Source organism: Microcaecilia unicolor, chromosome 8 (genome assembly GCF_901765095.1).
Source record: "Microcaecilia unicolor chromosome 8, aMicUni1.1, whole genome shotgun sequence".
In the NCBI taxonomy this organism is placed as follows: Eukaryota; Metazoa; Chordata; class Amphibia; order Gymnophiona; family Siphonopidae; genus Microcaecilia; species Microcaecilia unicolor.
In genome coordinates, this window is record NC_044038.1 from 71,294,363 (window position 1) to 71,311,916 (window position 17,554).

General features: G+C 40.8%; 1 protein-coding gene across 2 annotated transcripts in view; it reads left to right on the forward strand.

Moving 5' to 3' along the window:
* Positions 1–17,554, forward strand: part of ATP1A3 (ATPase Na+/K+ transporting subunit alpha 3) — a 96,245-nt gene that overhangs the window by 50,382 nt on the left and 28,309 nt on the right. For both annotated transcript variants that reach the window (XM_030211516.1, XM_030211518.1), the window contains exons 5-6: positions 11,174–11,287; positions 11,664–11,798. In XM_030211516.1, coding sequence (XP_030067376.1) covers positions 11,174–11,287; positions 11,664–11,798 — 249 coding nt within the window. The remainder of the gene's footprint in view (positions 1–11,173; positions 11,288–11,663; positions 11,799–17,554) is intronic.

Sequence of the window (17,554 nt, forward strand, 5' to 3'; positions counted from 1 at the left end):
CTAAAAAAAAACTTTAAAAATATTTTTTGCCAGCCTCAAATGTCATACCCAGCTCCCTAACAGCAGTATGCAGGTCCCTGGAGCAGTTTTAGTGGGTGCAGTGCACTTCAGGCAGGCAGACCCAGGCCCATCCCCCACTACCTGTTACACTTGTGGTGGTAAATGTGAGCCCTTCAAAACCCACCACAAACCCACTGTATCCACAGGTAGGTGCCCCCCTTCACCCATTAGGGCTATGGTAGTGCTGTACAGTTGTGGGGAGTAGGTTTTGGGGGGGCTCAGCACCCAAGGTAAGGGAGCTATGCACCTGGGAGCAATTTCTGAAGTCCACTGCAGTGCCCCCTAGGGTGCCCGGTTGGTGTCCTGGCATGTGAGGGGGACAAGTGCACTATGAATGCTGGCTCCTCCCATGACCAAATGGCTTGCATTTGGTCGTTTCTGAGATGGGCGTCCTTGGTTTCCATTATCACTGAAAACCGGGGATGACCATCTCTAAGGATGACCATCTCTAAGGTCGACCTAAATGTTGAGATTTGGGCATCCCCGACCGTATTATCGAAATGAAAGATGGACGCCCATCTTGTTTCAATAATACGGGTTTCCACGCCCCTTCGCCAGGACATCCTGCGAGGACGTCCTCAGGAAAACTTGGGCGCCCCGTTCGATTATGCCCCCCCCCTTTATTTAGTAGGACTGTCCTGGCAAGCCAGTGGTCAAACTTCTTTGGGGTGCCTTTCTTCAGTGAACAGGAACATTTCTTTATTTGGCATCAATTTTCTTCACCATATCCTAGCAAGAAGCCAGTAGCTTTATCAGAAATTCAAATAAATGTTTGAGACAAGAGCACGATGACTCCAGCAGCAGGTGTCCTAGCACAGATGTCACTCAGAGTGGCTCAGAAAGATAGCTGTGAGTCTCTTAAGTGCTACATATGTTTTGTGGTGCTATATAAACAATAGCGGTAGTAGTAATAAAAAGACTTTGGAGGAAAAAAGTGTTGATCAACCAATTGTGATTGGAGCTGTTGGAGCAATTCCAATTGGACTCCCAAAATACTTGGAAACTTTAAATTTAAAATACATACAGTAACTCCATCAATTTTGTAAAAAAAAAACAATCCTACTTGGAATAGCATACATTCTATGCCAATATTTCTACGATTCTCAGAACTTTGAGTGGGCCCGAATTAATGGCGTTACAACCAGTCAAGACTGGTTGTGATGTGCCACACATGAGGGCATAACCAACATCATCATTATCACCATCTGTGTTGCAATCACTAACTTTTACCATCCATTTTCCTACCAATTGTCAAAATAAGGTAAAACATCTCTCACCTTTTCTACATAGACAATCAAAAATTATATGCTAAACTAAACTTGAAATGGAATCATTACTAAATACTGTTTAGTGATGACAGGGGTGGCCCTAGGCAATCTGCCACCTGAGGCAAGGATGAGTTGGCGTACCTGGACCCCTGCCCCCACCCGCACCCATCCTCTTGCCCTTCACTCTCCCATCTTGCTTCCCCCTCTGCCATGGTCTGGCATCTCCCCCCTACCTTTCTCAACCTCCTTCCCTGAGAGTACCTTTTTTGGGGGTTTTCCTGCACTATTACTAGCATTTGGGTTTCCCCCGCACTGAGGCCACCTTTTAAAGCAGGGTTAAATGGCCGATTTTTGTATATTGGCAATAATGGCCATGCGCTAATTTTTTCATGAGCGCATGGCCATTAGTGCATGAGCCCTTAACTACATCTAAACACGCCCACTCTCTGTCCCCAAACACATGTGGGAAGTGTGCATACATACCAAAAGTACCACGGGATACCTCAGTGTGCCCTGTGGTAGGTGTTTTTAACGTGTGGTAAGCTCCTAAATTACAAGATTGCATACAACTTGCCAATGCAACAGCCATCAGATGTTTAGCACCTGATGAAGCTTATACATATTTGGGCATCCTGGAAGCATCAGATATTTTGCACAACCTAATAAAGACAAATATAAGCAAATAATATTGTAAACAATGAAGGAAAATCCTTAAGGTGGGCCTAACTCTATTTGATACACTGCAAGAATAGTCAACTGGAATCAGATAGACCTCAAAAACTTAACTAACAAGTCAGAAAATTGATGACTCTTGAGTCATGCCCTGCACCCTCACAGTGACATCGATAGGCTACACATTTTAAGAAAAATAGGTGGACAATTCTGCAGGTAAAACAAACAATGGAGGAGGAAAAAAAGAGGGCTAAACAATTATGGGAAAGCAGCACTGAAAAGATACTGACTGAAATTCAAAAGGAAGGACTATATACAGAGCTGGATCCTAAACAAGAATATGTAAAGCAACAACTTGAAAGAGATTAAAGAATTGGAAAACCAGGGAATTTGTTTGAAAGATACAGAAGGAAAATTGGATATCAGAGCATGGCAGTGGCAAATGGGATTGATTTTTGCTGTCCAAGAACCAGAATTATGCATAAATGTCATCAAAGCAAAACCAATAAAGAACAGCAGTGATAGTAAATGTCAGTTGTCAAACACAAGATGAAATGGTTGATCATACTAATTGAATGTAGCAAATGTGCGCAGACTGAGTATATAACCAGACATGATCGAATGGGCAAAATAATACAGTGGTTTTTATGCAACAAATATGGATTCCCAGTCAATAAGAACTACTGGAAGCATGAAATTATGGATAAAGTTATTGAAAATCATCAAGCAAAAATGTATGGGATTTCAAAATCCATACCGACAAACACATAGAGCATAACACCTTGGACATTACTGTCATTGAAAAGAGCAATGTTTGATTAGTCTTCTAAGAGACAGTAATGTGGAAGATACGACATTTCAAAAGGTCACAAAATACTGAGATCTGCAAATAGAACTGGTGAAAATTTGGAAAAAGAAATCAATAGTGGTACTGATTGTCACTGGGGCACTAGATGTAATATGGTGAGGACTCAGAAGAAATTTGGACTACAGACAGCAGCACGGTTGGGAACTTCATAGATTATTAGTTGCCACCTGTGTGACTCCCAAACCCTTGGGTAGAGCTCAAATCATGATGAAAAGAACCAGCCTGTGACATACTGTTTGTGAATTGTGGATAATCATCACCTTCTACATGTTGCAGTCAGTAGATTTCATCATTCTTTTTCCTAAGTCCAATTGAGCCTGACACTTCAATTGAAATTTTTAGGGGGTCTTTTAAATATGATTTTCAAAATATAAGCTGTTTGTTGTGGAAGAGATCATTTAGAGTTAGCTGACATCCATGGTGAGAATATTGAACCTAATGGAATGCTCTACATGGATGGACCCTGAAATCCTAGTGAAACTAAATTGCCAAGAGCTTTAGGGAGAGCATATATGTGACAGAGGAATAGAAAGACTCCTTATCCTGGTGACTTCTTCATTCCAATGGGACCTTGGGTTTACCCTTCCAAATCCCTCCTCACTAAATTGTCTTTGCCTCAGATATATTCATTCTGCACTATGGAGTTTCCTTGAAAGGGCTTCCATGAAGGTAGAGCTTGGGAGCCATGCAATAGGTTTACATTTTAACACTTCTTGAATTTTTAGATCTTTATGCTTAGTGATATTTAATTTTTTTGAAGGTTTTTGTCCACAGTGCTGCTTTTTTGGTTGTAACTGGAGGAACATCTAACATGTGATCAGACCAGCAATCTGCACCTCTAGTAATTTATCTGATCTTTACATCATGAACATCCCCTCTATCTGGCAGTGTTATCCTCTAGAAGATTGCTCGAACTTGGAGCATGAAGCATCCAGTTTGTCTTTTATTTATTTAGCTGCTGGAGCATAGTGTTGGTGATTGGAAGCTTATGCTCAGTGCATTTGGACAGAAGTGGTAGACCATTTCCATTGGTTCTGTCGATGCCATAGTGCCTCAGCACTCTGGTCCATGAGACTGCTACCACACACAATTCTGGCACTGAAATTACCTGTGATTATTGATGTATCATTACAAGGGATGTCGCTTATGGCTTTCTCCAGCTGATAAAAGAAGGCATCCTTGACATCATCAGTGTGAGTTTTGGTAGAGGTGGAGGTTCTAATGATGGTTGCATACCTACTTCTGGGGAGACTTATGTGGATGGACATTACTTTATCATTGATTCCTTTTATAAGTTTGTCCAAATTATATTCAAGAGATATACAATGTTTGATGGACAGCCAGGAACAGTAACCTCACAGGCTGTATGTATGTGTGTTGAGGGGCAGGGGCAGGCATGGTCCCTTTTTAGTGTTTATCTCCACGTTGGGAGAGCATTGCTATTCCTGAAAAATGTTACTCTTTCACCCTGTAGGATGAGTGTCATGCCTACCCTAATCTGTGAGAAATGACTATCACACATGGGCCATGACTGGAGACTCCCAGCAGCATCCTCAGGCCATCCCCATTGGTATTTGACATTACTACAATATTTGGAAGATATAGTAACTGTTGCTTAGTCACTTGATGTTGCTGAGTAGTCTGCATGTGAGTAGATTATAGTGAGAGAAGTTTGTGCAGTCCCATTCCCACTCTTTCCTCTACATACATGATACAAAGGATGCCACAAGTTTAGGAGTGCACATGTATGCAGGTTTTACACTGGAATAGCTTCTCCTTGGAAAGTTGCAAAACCAAGGCTCAGGAGACCCACCTGCTTATATGTAATAATGCAAATATAATAATCTCCATACCAACCTAACCACTTTCCAAAAGAGCATGGTAAACTCGGAATGTTCCCCCTGAACAGGGCTGAACATTGCCAAAGAGCCAGGTTTTTAACTTATGATGGAATAAATGATAGTGCTCTGCAGCTTTCAATCGCAGAAGTAGCTTACTCCAGACAATAGGTTTCTCCAGCTGAAATGTGTCTGGTGAGGGCAATACCGGGTTCATTGTCTGAACTACAAAAGACAAGATGACTTGTATTTGGGGATTTTCTCCCTTAGGGGTCCTTTTACCAAGCGGTGGTAGGACTACTGTGTGGGCAACATGCGACAAAAGAGCACTACCGCTGGGCACTTAGCTGCACCCGGAAGTAATTTGAGTTTGCCACACACCATTTCCCGCACTAGAAAATCAAATTTATTTTCTAGCATGGGGGGAGTAGGAGTTCCCGGTGGTAATTGGGTAGTGTGGGCACATTGCTGTGCACTGCTCAATTACAGCCAGGTTAGCGTGTGAGCCCTTATCATCTGCTAAATAGATGGCGGTAAGGGCTCAGGCAGTAAATGGCTGCATGCTAACTCTGATGTTAGTGCACGGCCATTAATGACTCAAATGTCTTTTTAATGCTGTTTGGTAAAAGGGTTCCTTCAATAGCTAAGGCCCAGATCAGAAATAGACGGATAGACCAAATACACTGATTAAAATTATATATAAGATTCTTTTGATAAGCAATGTAGAGTGCAAGAGAGGAGATACCTTATCCCATCTAGTACCACATGTAAACACCCTAGTGGCCACATCCTGAACTATCTGTAATATACTGATCATGTTTATGTTTGAGTAGCCTAGTGGTTAGTACAGCAGACCATAATCCTGGGGAACTGGGTTCAGTTCCCACTGTAGATGCTTGTGACTCTGAACAAGTCACTTAACCCTCCATTTCCCAAGGTACCTGTATATACTATGTAAACCACTTTGAATATAATTACAGAAAGGTAGTATGTCAATCCCTTTCCCTAAATAGTGTTACAGACTCCCTGTAGCTAAGAACAGCAGCAATAATCCTATGGTTTCAGGACAGAGCAGATCTCAGTGCTTTTTCTTTGAGACTGCTGACATCTGAGCCTCTAGGTTTAGAGTCAGAATAGAATCCAAATGACACCCATGCTTTTTTACATATGCTTTAACTGTAAACCATTACAACTAAGCATAGAAAAGACTTCTAGTAGAGAAGAATTACTGACTCTTAAAATGTCTATTTTCCATGATTTTATTCCTGTTCATTCAAAGTTGAAGGGCATTAGAACAGTTGTTAAATTATTTTAATGATTCCGTTGAATTCCAATTCCAAGGGAACAAAATTTGTATATCATCTTTCTAAATTTAATACCTTAACCCCCAAACTTTATATGACTAATTCTAGGGATCAAAATTATATATTAAGTAGATCAGAGACGGGGATGGAGCAAGATGATGGATTCCTGTTTATCTCTTTTTTTTGCTATTATCTTTGATATGGTTAAGCATTTCAGAGTCTTCATCACCAGTTGGTCCTGCTGAGCAAATTGTTCAAGCAGCAGCTGCAGCCCAGCATCAGTGAAAAACCACTGGCGGGTGTGATATGGGAAGAAGAGCTGCTGCCCTGTCCAGAACTTTTTCCATCTCCTAAGCAGAGGAAGAACCCCATCTGATCAAACCAAGTCCTTTTCATTGGAGGCACTCTTGGTCCAGGATGAAGATGTCATTTTGTTGGTGGGAGAGGGGTGTCTCCCTCCAGGAATTCTTGGAATGAGAAAAATGTGATTCCAACATACCACAAGGGTTTTGATTGGGATGCAGAGCAGACCAGTTTCTAGGTCCTGGAATTGCAATATACTTTGAGATCAGTTTGGTGTGAAGAGCCTACTGGATGAAACACTACGGTGATGAGAAGAGTGATCATTACTTCTGTTCCTGTTACTCAGCTGAAGCCTAAGATTATGAGTTTGGACAACATATGGGATGCTACTGCAGAATTAGAAAAGATTTTAGTATTCCAGATTCAAACCTTAAGTACCCAATTGCACGGCGTGACTGTTAGAATCAGTAATTTAGAACAGACTGTGGATGGAAATTATAATCATCTGAACCTATTTAAAGAAAAACTGGATAATAGGGATGTTAGAGGACTGTCTGATTAAAGATCATCTTCTTTTATATAGCAAAATGGAAAACTTGGGAAATGTGACCAAGCAATTAATTTGTATTGAATATATTTCATAGTTATATACTCAAGAAAATCCAAAAAAATGTAGTTTGAAAATAATTTTTACAGTGCTAGCACCTAATTCACAAGGAAACTACCCTTAAATGAATTATTAAATAAACATGACCTCAAATCTCCAGATAGGACCAACACATAAAGTTACAAATATGCCACTATCAAATATGGGACTCCAGTAATATCATTGGCCAGAAACAGGGTAAGAGGAGAAAAAGAACCAGCACAAAATACTCCCCTAAAAGGGAGATAAATTGCTGGTTCAAAAAACCCCCACTTAACAGAATAAGGTACAAGCACATGCAAAAATCTATAAATAAGTCTAACATTCAAAAAAAGTGTGAAGGTACAATAATGCACATAAACACTAGAAAAAGGGAACAATCCCAAAATTCAAAAAACCCCAGTTCAAGCTGGCGTGCTAACTGCCTCCAAATGGAGAGAAAAAGGCCACCAGCAATCTCAAACAATTATCTATCAAGAAAAAAAAATGGAGCAACATCAACCCCCCCCCCCTCCAAAACAACCCCCCCCCCCCCCCAAATGCCACTTAGCTTGAGAAAGCCTTCATTGCTCCATCATATCAGGAAATAGGACACCCATGCTGTAATTCAAAGTAACTGCAGACTGTCTAAAACTTCAATCCGGTGCAGGGCACTGCCAGATCATCGTGAACATAACATTTCACATAACTTTTTCATATAAACAAACATCTCCTTTCTGTCTTCATATATACTCTTTATATACTTAAGATACCCAAGAATTCCTCCCTCCCCATGTTCAGAATTTACTATCTTTTCTCTTTTGTTGAAAAGAAAGGTGAGAAAGTTCATGATAAAAATTCTTAATTATCAGCTGACTTTCTTAATTTAACTCAGCTCTTGGAGAATGAAGAAGGCAAAAGTAACTTTGACTACACTGGTTGCTAATTTAGGGGCCCTTTTACCAAGCAGTGGTAAAAAGTGACCTGCGGTAGTGTTGGCGCATGGGATTGCCATGTGTATGGCCACTTTTTTACCGCGGCAGGAAAAAAGCATTTTTTAGTCATTAATGGCTGTGCACTAATATCAAAATTAGCGTGCAGCCATTTACTGCCTAAGCCATTACTGTCACCTATTTAGCAGGCAGTAAGAGCACAAGCCTAACCCTGAGGTAATTGGGCAGTGTACAGCAATGTGCCCACGCTGCCTGATTACTACTGGGAATGTCTACTCCCCGCCCCCCCCCCCCCCAAGAAAGTAAAATTTATTTTCTAGTGCAGGAAATGGCATGCAGAAAACTCAGAACTACCGCCAGGTGCCCGGGTATGCCCGGAGGTTGTGCTGTATTGCCAGATGCTACCCAAGTGGTATCCCTACCGTTGCTTCATAAAAAGACCCCTTAGTGTTGGAAACAGACAGGGACTGGATTCTCTGGTTGATTTTCAAGCATCAGAAGGTCCAGCTCCTGAACTGTAAGGTTGGAATATTTTCAAATGAGGTGAAGATTACTCAAACAAATCAAAAGAAGCATGAATAATGTTTACCGTTACAGCCTACAGTTCTGTAACTGTGTATGTGGGGGGGGGGGGGGGGGGGGGGGGGAGTGGGGAGGGAAGGACCTCCTCTGATAGAATTTTCCTTGCAAATGCAGTATAAAATATAATCTCTTAAATATATTTTCTATGATCCTTCCCACCTCACTGCTGCTCTGACCACCAGAATTGGCTAGGTACCAGTTGCTGCCTCATCTCTTGCTCCATTAAATCTTGTGAATTCTTAAGTCCTTTTTCATTTCTTATATGTCAAGTTTCATACAGGTGCTCTTTTATTTTATGAGACTGTGATGCTTTATTTGTGTCAAGTGCTTTGTCTTCCAAACAAACAAGGGTGGACTGGAAGCATTCATGAAGACATTTCTTCTTTCTGTCTCTTTTGTGTAATTCATTTTACTCCTTTCAATGCAGTGGTGTACAAGAAGCGTTTTTCTTGATTTATTTGATAAAATCTGATAAAAAGGATTGAAGAAAAAGTTATACCTTAGGGAACAACCCAGGGCAATACTGGCATTGAAGATCCTTGACCATCTAAAAGCACTGCATTTATTTATTTACAACATTTATATACTTCTATGTCTTAACAGTCTAAACAGTAAACAAAGTACATTCATACAAGATAATACAAATGCAACAAATAACTAAAAAAATGTTTAAACAAATACTTAAAAATAATATACAATCAAAAAGACCAAATGTAAATCAAGGGTAATCACCAAATGCTAGCCTAAAAAAGTATGTGATCTATATGAAAGGAAGAAACCAGCAAGCTGCTCATTCAGCTGATATAATAAAATATACTGAGTAACCATATTGAAGGCTGCTGATGGACTGAGGAGGAGAAGTAATCCTGATTCCCCTCCCCGATCCATCAACATCTACATGTCAGTCAACAATAAAATCAGTAGAGTCTTTATCCTATAATCTGATCTAAACCCTGACTGTGGTGGGTCTTGCTTATCAGTGGTTAACAATAAAATCATGCAATTTTGAAGAGATACATGATTCAATTATTTTAGCTATTACTGAAAGATTAGAAACTGGACAATAATTCTGAGGAAGGGTGGGATACAGATTATGCTTTTGTAACACTAGCTGAAGCTGTGTTTGCTTCATCAACAAGGGAAACTCTTCTGTTGAGAGGGAAGTTCCCACAGTATCAATGAGGAGTAGCAACACTGGGGCTATGAAGACATTAAAACAGATGGGACGGGCAGGGTCTACCTTTAGCTGTGAACCACGGTGGTGGGAGGCGGGGCTGGTGGTTGGGAGGCGGGGATAGTGCTGGGCAGACTTATATGGTCTGTTCCAGAGCCGGTGGTGGGAGGCGGGACTGGTGGTTGGGAGGCGGGGATAGTGCTGGGCAGACTTATACGGTCTGTGCCAGGGCTGGTGGTTGGGAGGCAGGGATAGTGCTGGGCAGACTTATACGGTCTGTGCCGGAGCCAGTGGTGGGAGGCGGGGCTGGTGGTTGGGAGGTGGGGATAGTGCTGGGCAGACTGATACGGTCTGTGCCCTGAAGAGGACAGGTACAAATCAAAGTAGGGTATACACAAAAAGTAGCACATATGAGTTTAGCTTGTTGGGCAGACTGGGTGGACCGTGCAGGTCTTTTTCTGCCATCATCTACTATGTTACATGGTTTTCCATCATCTTAAAATCCAAAATATCAAAATTGCCAAATGTATCACACTTCAAATTTATAACCATTCCATTCTCTTCTCAATAAAAGGCTGAGTAACATCTTTCAGAGTACCCCTGGGCAAATTGAATGGAATAGAAAATGACGATTAGATCTCCACAGTTTTCTTATTACAGACAACTGCCAGCTCTTGAGTAGATTTTGCCATAATCAAGTTTTGAGATAAAGGGGCACTTTCTAGCAATTCATTTTCTATAAAGAATAACTCCTTAGTTGAATTGTAAGCCAATAAAATATAATCCTTCGAAATATCCCTTTGGATTTTTTCCACATCTATTCTATATTTTTAAATTTTGTCCATGTTATGCTAGGCTTATTCCAATTGGTGAAGTTTCCTTTTTGATAACCTTAAATCATTGAAATAACCCTATCCCACCACAATTCTTCTTTCAACGGGGAAGATGATGGCAATGCTTAAATTCCAAGCTTGAACTGTGGCATCATCAATGTACTTAGTCTGCTTATTTTGAGTGGATAAAGGATAAGGAATCCATATTGGTAGTGGGAGGAGGTGGTTCTAATTCAGCATTAGAACGTACAACAGGGTTGGGTATCACTCCCCACCCCAGGCTTACTGCAAACTGTGCCTATGTTTGGCATTCACAATATCACTTCTTATGTCTCTCAATTTCCCTCAGTGGCTGCTAGGAATTTCTTTATATCAGTTTTACCCCTGGAATAAATCTTCTACATAAGTTTTCTTTTGTTAACGTTTTGAAATATACCTGAAATGGAGAACTCAAAACATGATCTGTATGTATAACTAGGAAAGATTTTTAAATATGTATCAAATTTCCATGGATAGACTACTTAGGAAACAATAGAAGAACTGATGAATTGTCCAGTGTATGAGTGGATGGGATGAATGCAACTGTATCTGTCATAATATAGGAGGCAGTTTGTTTCCATGTGTTCGCTGATACTAGATGACACTGTAGTCCTCGGAGTGATGATTGTCTTCTTCCCTCTTTCTTTTTCACAGCTTTATCTGGGTATTGTATTAGCTGCTGTTGTCATCATCACAGGATGTTTTTCCTACTACCAAGAAGCGAAGAGCTCCAAGATCATGGAGTCCTTCAAGAACATGGTGCCTCAGGTGAGGGAGTAGGGAAAATGAGAAAAGAAAGGAATTGGAAAGAAAAGGGGTGGGTAGTAAAGGATGCTTCTTTTTTTGTCACGGGAAGCTCAAAAGAGAATAGAAGAGAGAGAGAGATGAGAAGGGTTAAGGACAATGATTACAGATGATGACTTCTTGGGGACATCCAAATGGAATGATGTAAAGAGGAACACTGTCCATTGACTCCTGATGAGAGAGAGGTGGAAAGTAGTAGGGACATAGATAAGAAGTAATGCATTTAGCCTTCTGATGAATGTCAGACAGAATGATCATTCCGTTGCTAGTGCTGGTGTTTCTGTATGTGCAGAGACATTTCTCTTTAACCTGAGTTGCATGTATACCCTATTACATGCAGCAAGCACTGGTGATCCGTGAGGGGGAGAAGATGCAGCTCAATGCTGAGGAGGTCGTGGTGGGAGACCTGGTGGAAATCAAGGGAGGAGACCGAGTCCCTGCAGACCTTCGGATCATCTCAGCCCATGGCTGCAAGGTATCTAGTTGGAGCATCATCTCCTATGCTGGGGTGGACAAGCATAGTCCTCAAGGGTCACAGGTTTCAAGATTTCCACAATGAATATGCATGAGATTGATTTACATGTACAGTATTTCTTCCATTGTGTGCAGAGAAATCTCATGCATATTCATTGTAGCAATCTTGAAAATCCAACTGGGTTGTGGTCCTCAAGGACCATTGTTGCCCACCCCTATCCTATGACAATCTTCTGCCCACTCTATCCTGGTGGTGTAGCCAGATGGCCAATTCTGGGTGGGCCTTAGCCCAAGGTGGGTGGGCATACAATTCTCTCCTCTCCCCCATGCCCCGATCTCTGCCCTCAGCTCCTAAAATTATAAATACCTGAGCCGAAGACCTCTCCTACATGAGTTGCGCCTGCAGCAGTACTTATTCAGAAGGTGTGCTTTGCCGCTAATGCTAACTCTCCTGAGCATGCTCAGTTAGACCTGAACTGAACAGGTGCAAGAGAGCCAGCATTAGCTGCAAAGTGTGTCTGCTGAATAAGTGCTGCTGAAGATGTGACTCAGGCAGGAGAGGTCTTTGGCTGATGGGGCTTGGCATCTTTACCAGCCAGGAAAGCAGAGGGGTCCTGAGCCAAAAGTGAAGGGGCTCAGGCCCCTGAGGCCCCTCCATAACTACGCTATTGCTCTATCCTGAGAGAAGTCTCAGTTAATCTGCTTTATCATCTCAAGCTCCATCTGACTAGTGCAGGAGGAGAATCTCTCTGAGAGGTTTCCATAAATGCTTGACCTCGGCTACACAAGAAAACTAAAGCACGTAATGTACATAACTCTACTCCTCCACTCTACGATTCTTATTGTGGCTCTGCCATATAAACTTCATCTTACCACAACATCACATTGTATTTGTTACACCAGAATCTGCAAACGCCTTTCTGGCACTATGTAAGCCACATTGAGCCTGCAAATAGGTGGGGAAATGTGGGATACAAATGTAACAAATAAATAAATAAATTCACTATAGCAGGCTTGTCCAAATTCTAAAAGGGCTGCAAAGAGGCTAGGTTTTCTGGATATCCCTAATGAATTTTAGTGCATGAATACCTAATCCTCTCTGTCTCCAATACCTCAACTATATATTTCTCTTTTCTGGAAGTGGTACTTCACCATTACGGAACAATGTAAGCCACATTGAACCTGCAAATAGGTGGAAAAATGTGGGATACAAATGCTACAAATAAATAAATAAGAGAGATTTGCATGCCCACTACCTTTACTGTATGCAACTCTCTCTCGTACACATTTATTAGGGATGTCCTGAAAATCTGGCCTGGTTGTGGCCCTGGAAGAGTGAACTTGGACAAGCCAGTACTAGTTGTTAATAGACTGTTCCACTGTAATTTGTCTGGCTCATGACTTGTTTCACTGTAGCTGGGTTATCAACTTATTTTATTCAGGGAAATAGCTCCTCATTTTAGTGAAAAATAGGGTTGCCAACTGGATCCAGGTTCATTTGCCAGGGTTGATCAGTTCTGGGTTTACCCCATTCCATGCAGGGACTTATTATTTTACTTTTCTTAAGGAATGCAATGTGGAAATCAGAACTACAAGTCCCAGTATCTAATTGGGTAAACCTAGGACTGGATCAACCCTGACAGGTGAATATGGATCCAGTTGGCAACCTTAGTAAAAAAACAAAAACAAAAAACAAAACATGCATTTGGTCTGTTCCACAAAACCACTTTCACTTTAGGGCCTTGTTCTTCATACTCACCAGGGGTGTAGCCAGACACCCAATTTTGGGCGAGCCTGAGCACAAGGTGGGTGGGCATAAGAACCCTGCCCCCATCTGGCATCTCTCCCTCCCCTCCCCCCCCAGGCAATCGGGGGTCTCTTAACTGCACTCCTCCAACCTCCAGTACCTTTTAAGTCCTTTAGTTCTTCACCAGCAGCGAACAGCGACTTATTGTTTATTGTAAAAATCTCATATTCCATATTATTTCATAGATTCTAAGTGGATAACAACATTTACATATATAATATTAAACATCAACAATTAAAACAAACAACAAAACAAAGCATAAAAATAAATACAATTATGAATGCCACCTAGATACATTCACACATCTTCAGAATCACCTGTCTGACACAATTAGCTGAACATAACTCAATGCATAGATTGATATCCCCATATCTTATACATTTATAATATCAGTACCAAAAGCTTGCTAAAAGAGAATTATCTTTAACATCTTCTTAAACTCAGTGATGGACTGCAAAGAATGAACGTAATAAGGTAATTCATTCCATAATTTTGGCACAGCTACATGGAGAAGTGGCCTAGTGGTTAGGGTGGTGGACTTTGGTCCTGAGGAACTGAGTTCAATTCCTACTTCAGGCACAGGCAGCTCCTTGTGACTCTGGGCAAATCACTTAACCCACCATTGCCCCATGTAAGCCGCATTGAGCATGCCAAGAGTGAGAAAGCACAGGGTACAAATGTAACAAAAAAAAAACAAACATCCTAGCCCTACATTTCTCAAGTGTAATCAATCGAAAAGAAGGCCCGTAATGGTTGATGCAAATGCAGAGTAGCAACAATAGTCCAAGAAATAGTATTTGTTAAAACTTTAAACACAAGTAATAAAATTTTGTACTGAATTCTAAACTCAACCAGTAACCAATGTAAACTCATCAAAACTGGTGAAATATGATCAAATTTGCTTAAACCAAACAAAATCTGGGCCACAAAAGTTTGTGCAACTTGGAAAAATTTCAGACTTTTCTTAGGTAACCCTAAAAGCAAACTATTACAGTAATTGAAACAAGGAATTACTGTACTTTGGACTACGATCCAACAATTTTGTACTGACAAATACATTTTCAAACATTGCACTACTCTAAGCCTGGAGAAAGTAATACAGATCATTTTCCTTATATGTTCTTGCATATTTAGAGCAGAATCAAGAATAACACCTAATGAGTGAATCTTTTTCACCAATGAGATGTTTACATTATCAATATTAAAAGATAAAGGAAAATCTGATATTGGATAACTCAACAATAACATCACTTGAATCTTTGCCATATTCACATAATTGACTGAATCAAAAGCAGCTGATATATCTAACAAAACTAAAAAGAAGAAATCACCCTTATCAAAACCAGTTCTTTTAACATCAAACATAGAGAACAACAGAGTTTCAGTATCGTGTTTAGAATGAAATCCAAATTGATATTTATCTAGAATTTGGTAACATTCTAAAAACTCAATCAACGGCTCATGGACAGCCTTCTCAATTATTTTGGCTATAAGTGGTAACGAGCAAATAGGTCTATAATTAGACACGACAGGAGGGTCCAAAGAAGGATTTTTCTTAACAATAGGATGACAAGCATCATAGGAGCAATAAGAATTAGTCACACTAGCAAAATAGTTTTCAAATGAACCAAATTAATATCCTCAAACAAGGACCAATGATCTTCCTTCACTAAAGGGCATTCAATTTCGGTAGGCAGTGCTACAGGTTCAAACTCTTCAATAATTGATAATACCTTACCCAAAAAGCCCTCAGCAAAATCCTGAGATGAAATAGTCAGTGTTTGATGAGTAGAATCTAGTGAAGTCAGTCTCTTAATTGTTGAAATCAATTCTCTTGATTGTAAAGGAGAATCTTCAATCCTCTTGTTATAAAAGGTCTTGTGTACAATACATGTCTTATATTGTTGTAAATTCAAATGATAATTATCCAGATTGGGCCTAGATGGACACTTCTTCCAAACTTTCTTACTAGCTCTCAATAATCTTTTACTGACTTTAACATCATTAATTTAAGGGACTACTTGACCATATTTAAAAAACACATCCTGCCTTGGAGCTAGTTCATCAAGAACCATTTCCAAAGACTCATTCCATAGTTTTGTAGCTTCATTTACATTCAAAGATTCAAAATCAACAAGTTCCATCACCTAACTTTGCTTCTACATCAGATACCTCAAAAGGAGGTCTCTTCTTCAACATCTTAGGACAATGATAATTAATCTTAGACTTTGTAACCCTCAAATTAAATTTAATTAAACAATGATCACACCAAAGCACTGAATTTATACTTTGTAACTACTACATTTGCTTATTTCCGATCTGACGAAGAAGGGCAACCTTCGAAAGCTAATCAAGAAATGTATTAAGTTATGTCCAATAAAAAAGGTATCATCTTATTTTCTTTTCCATGTTTTATTTTGTTTGATTTCTATTGATAACCTTTAAGAGTGGACTAACACGGCTACCACACCTCTCTACTTTGTAACTTAAATATAGAGCAGGCTGAAATATTATTGATAAAAACTAAATCCAAAATATGTCCTTCCACATGTGTTGGTTGCAGTATCATCTGTACCTGCTCCTGGTGCCGACCCTGAGCCTTCACTCTGACGCAAATTCCTGGTCCTGCAAACAGGAAATTATGTGAGAGGGAAGGTTCAGGGCCGGTTCTAGCAGCATGTATGAGTCACTGCTCGCCACTGGAAAAGAACTAAAGGACTTAAAAGGTACTGGGGGGAGGGGATTGGGGGAATGCAGTTAAGAGACACCCAATTGGCTATGGAGAAGGGAGGGAGAGATGCCAGGAAACTTCAGTTGGTGGGGCTTGGTGACTGCCACCAGCCACATCACACCTATGACACTGCTGGGTGGGCCTGAGTTCAAAGCAGGTGGGCCCTTGTACAAGGGCAACAGAGAACAAGTTAAGTCTAGATAAGATGGTTTCATTGAGCTTTTTAGAGCAACCAGCTAAATGGTTCAGTATATGGTTCTACTGTAGGATTGGGGAGTTGTATATAATATAAATATACACACAAAACAAAGGTTAGTTTAAAAGTATGGGGCTAGATTTTATATATGGTGCTTGAAAAATCAGTGCCAAAAAAATATGCCTAGGCATAGCCTAGTGCCCATCCACATGACTAAATTTAGTTTTACTTGGCGTAACTGCCCGTGATTAAATTTAGTCATGTGAATTGGCACTAGGCTATGCCTAGGCATATTTTTTGTGCATATTTTTCTGGCGCCATATCTAGAACCCAGCCCCTCCCCCACTCTCCCGATCTCTGCATCCCCGCGGAATCGGTTCAGAACTCCAGATCTGATCATAGAAGCGAGGTTTCTTCCTGATCTGAAAGAGGAAGGTGGTTGGGGCGCCCTGCTAACTTCCATTCCCATGAGCAAAAAGTAGCAGCTGCGTTAAAGTAATCGTGTTTTTCCCTACCTCTTTAGTTGCAGGGGAAATGGTGTACTGATGCCTACTTGGGATCTCTGCGGTTTGCAGGAATGCAGATGGAGTTTTCTAGCTAGCTAGCTTTCTGTTTTGTTTTAAGATGAAGCCTTACCGTACTGGGACAGACTGAAGGTCCATCAAGCCTAGTATTCTGTTTCCAGCATTGATCAACCTAAGTCAGGAGATTGGAACTGGACCAGTCAGTATAAGCTAGATGGCCGCTACCTAAAGGTCACGGAAAAGTGAGCTCCGTAGACCCCGGCTGAAATCTAGCTGTAAAATAGCTGAAACTAGCTATAAATCAGCAGGGACCAGACGCCCGATCCAATTAGAACCTAGGTGAACAAACGGAACGTTTACTTCGTTGCCTGGTAGGCGATCCTACTGAAAAAAGCGACCACCAGGCGAGCCGACCGACCTTGTGGCCAACGGGCGAGCCGACCGACCTTGCAGCCTTCCTTGCAGCCTTCCAGGCGACCACCAGGTGAACAAATGGAAA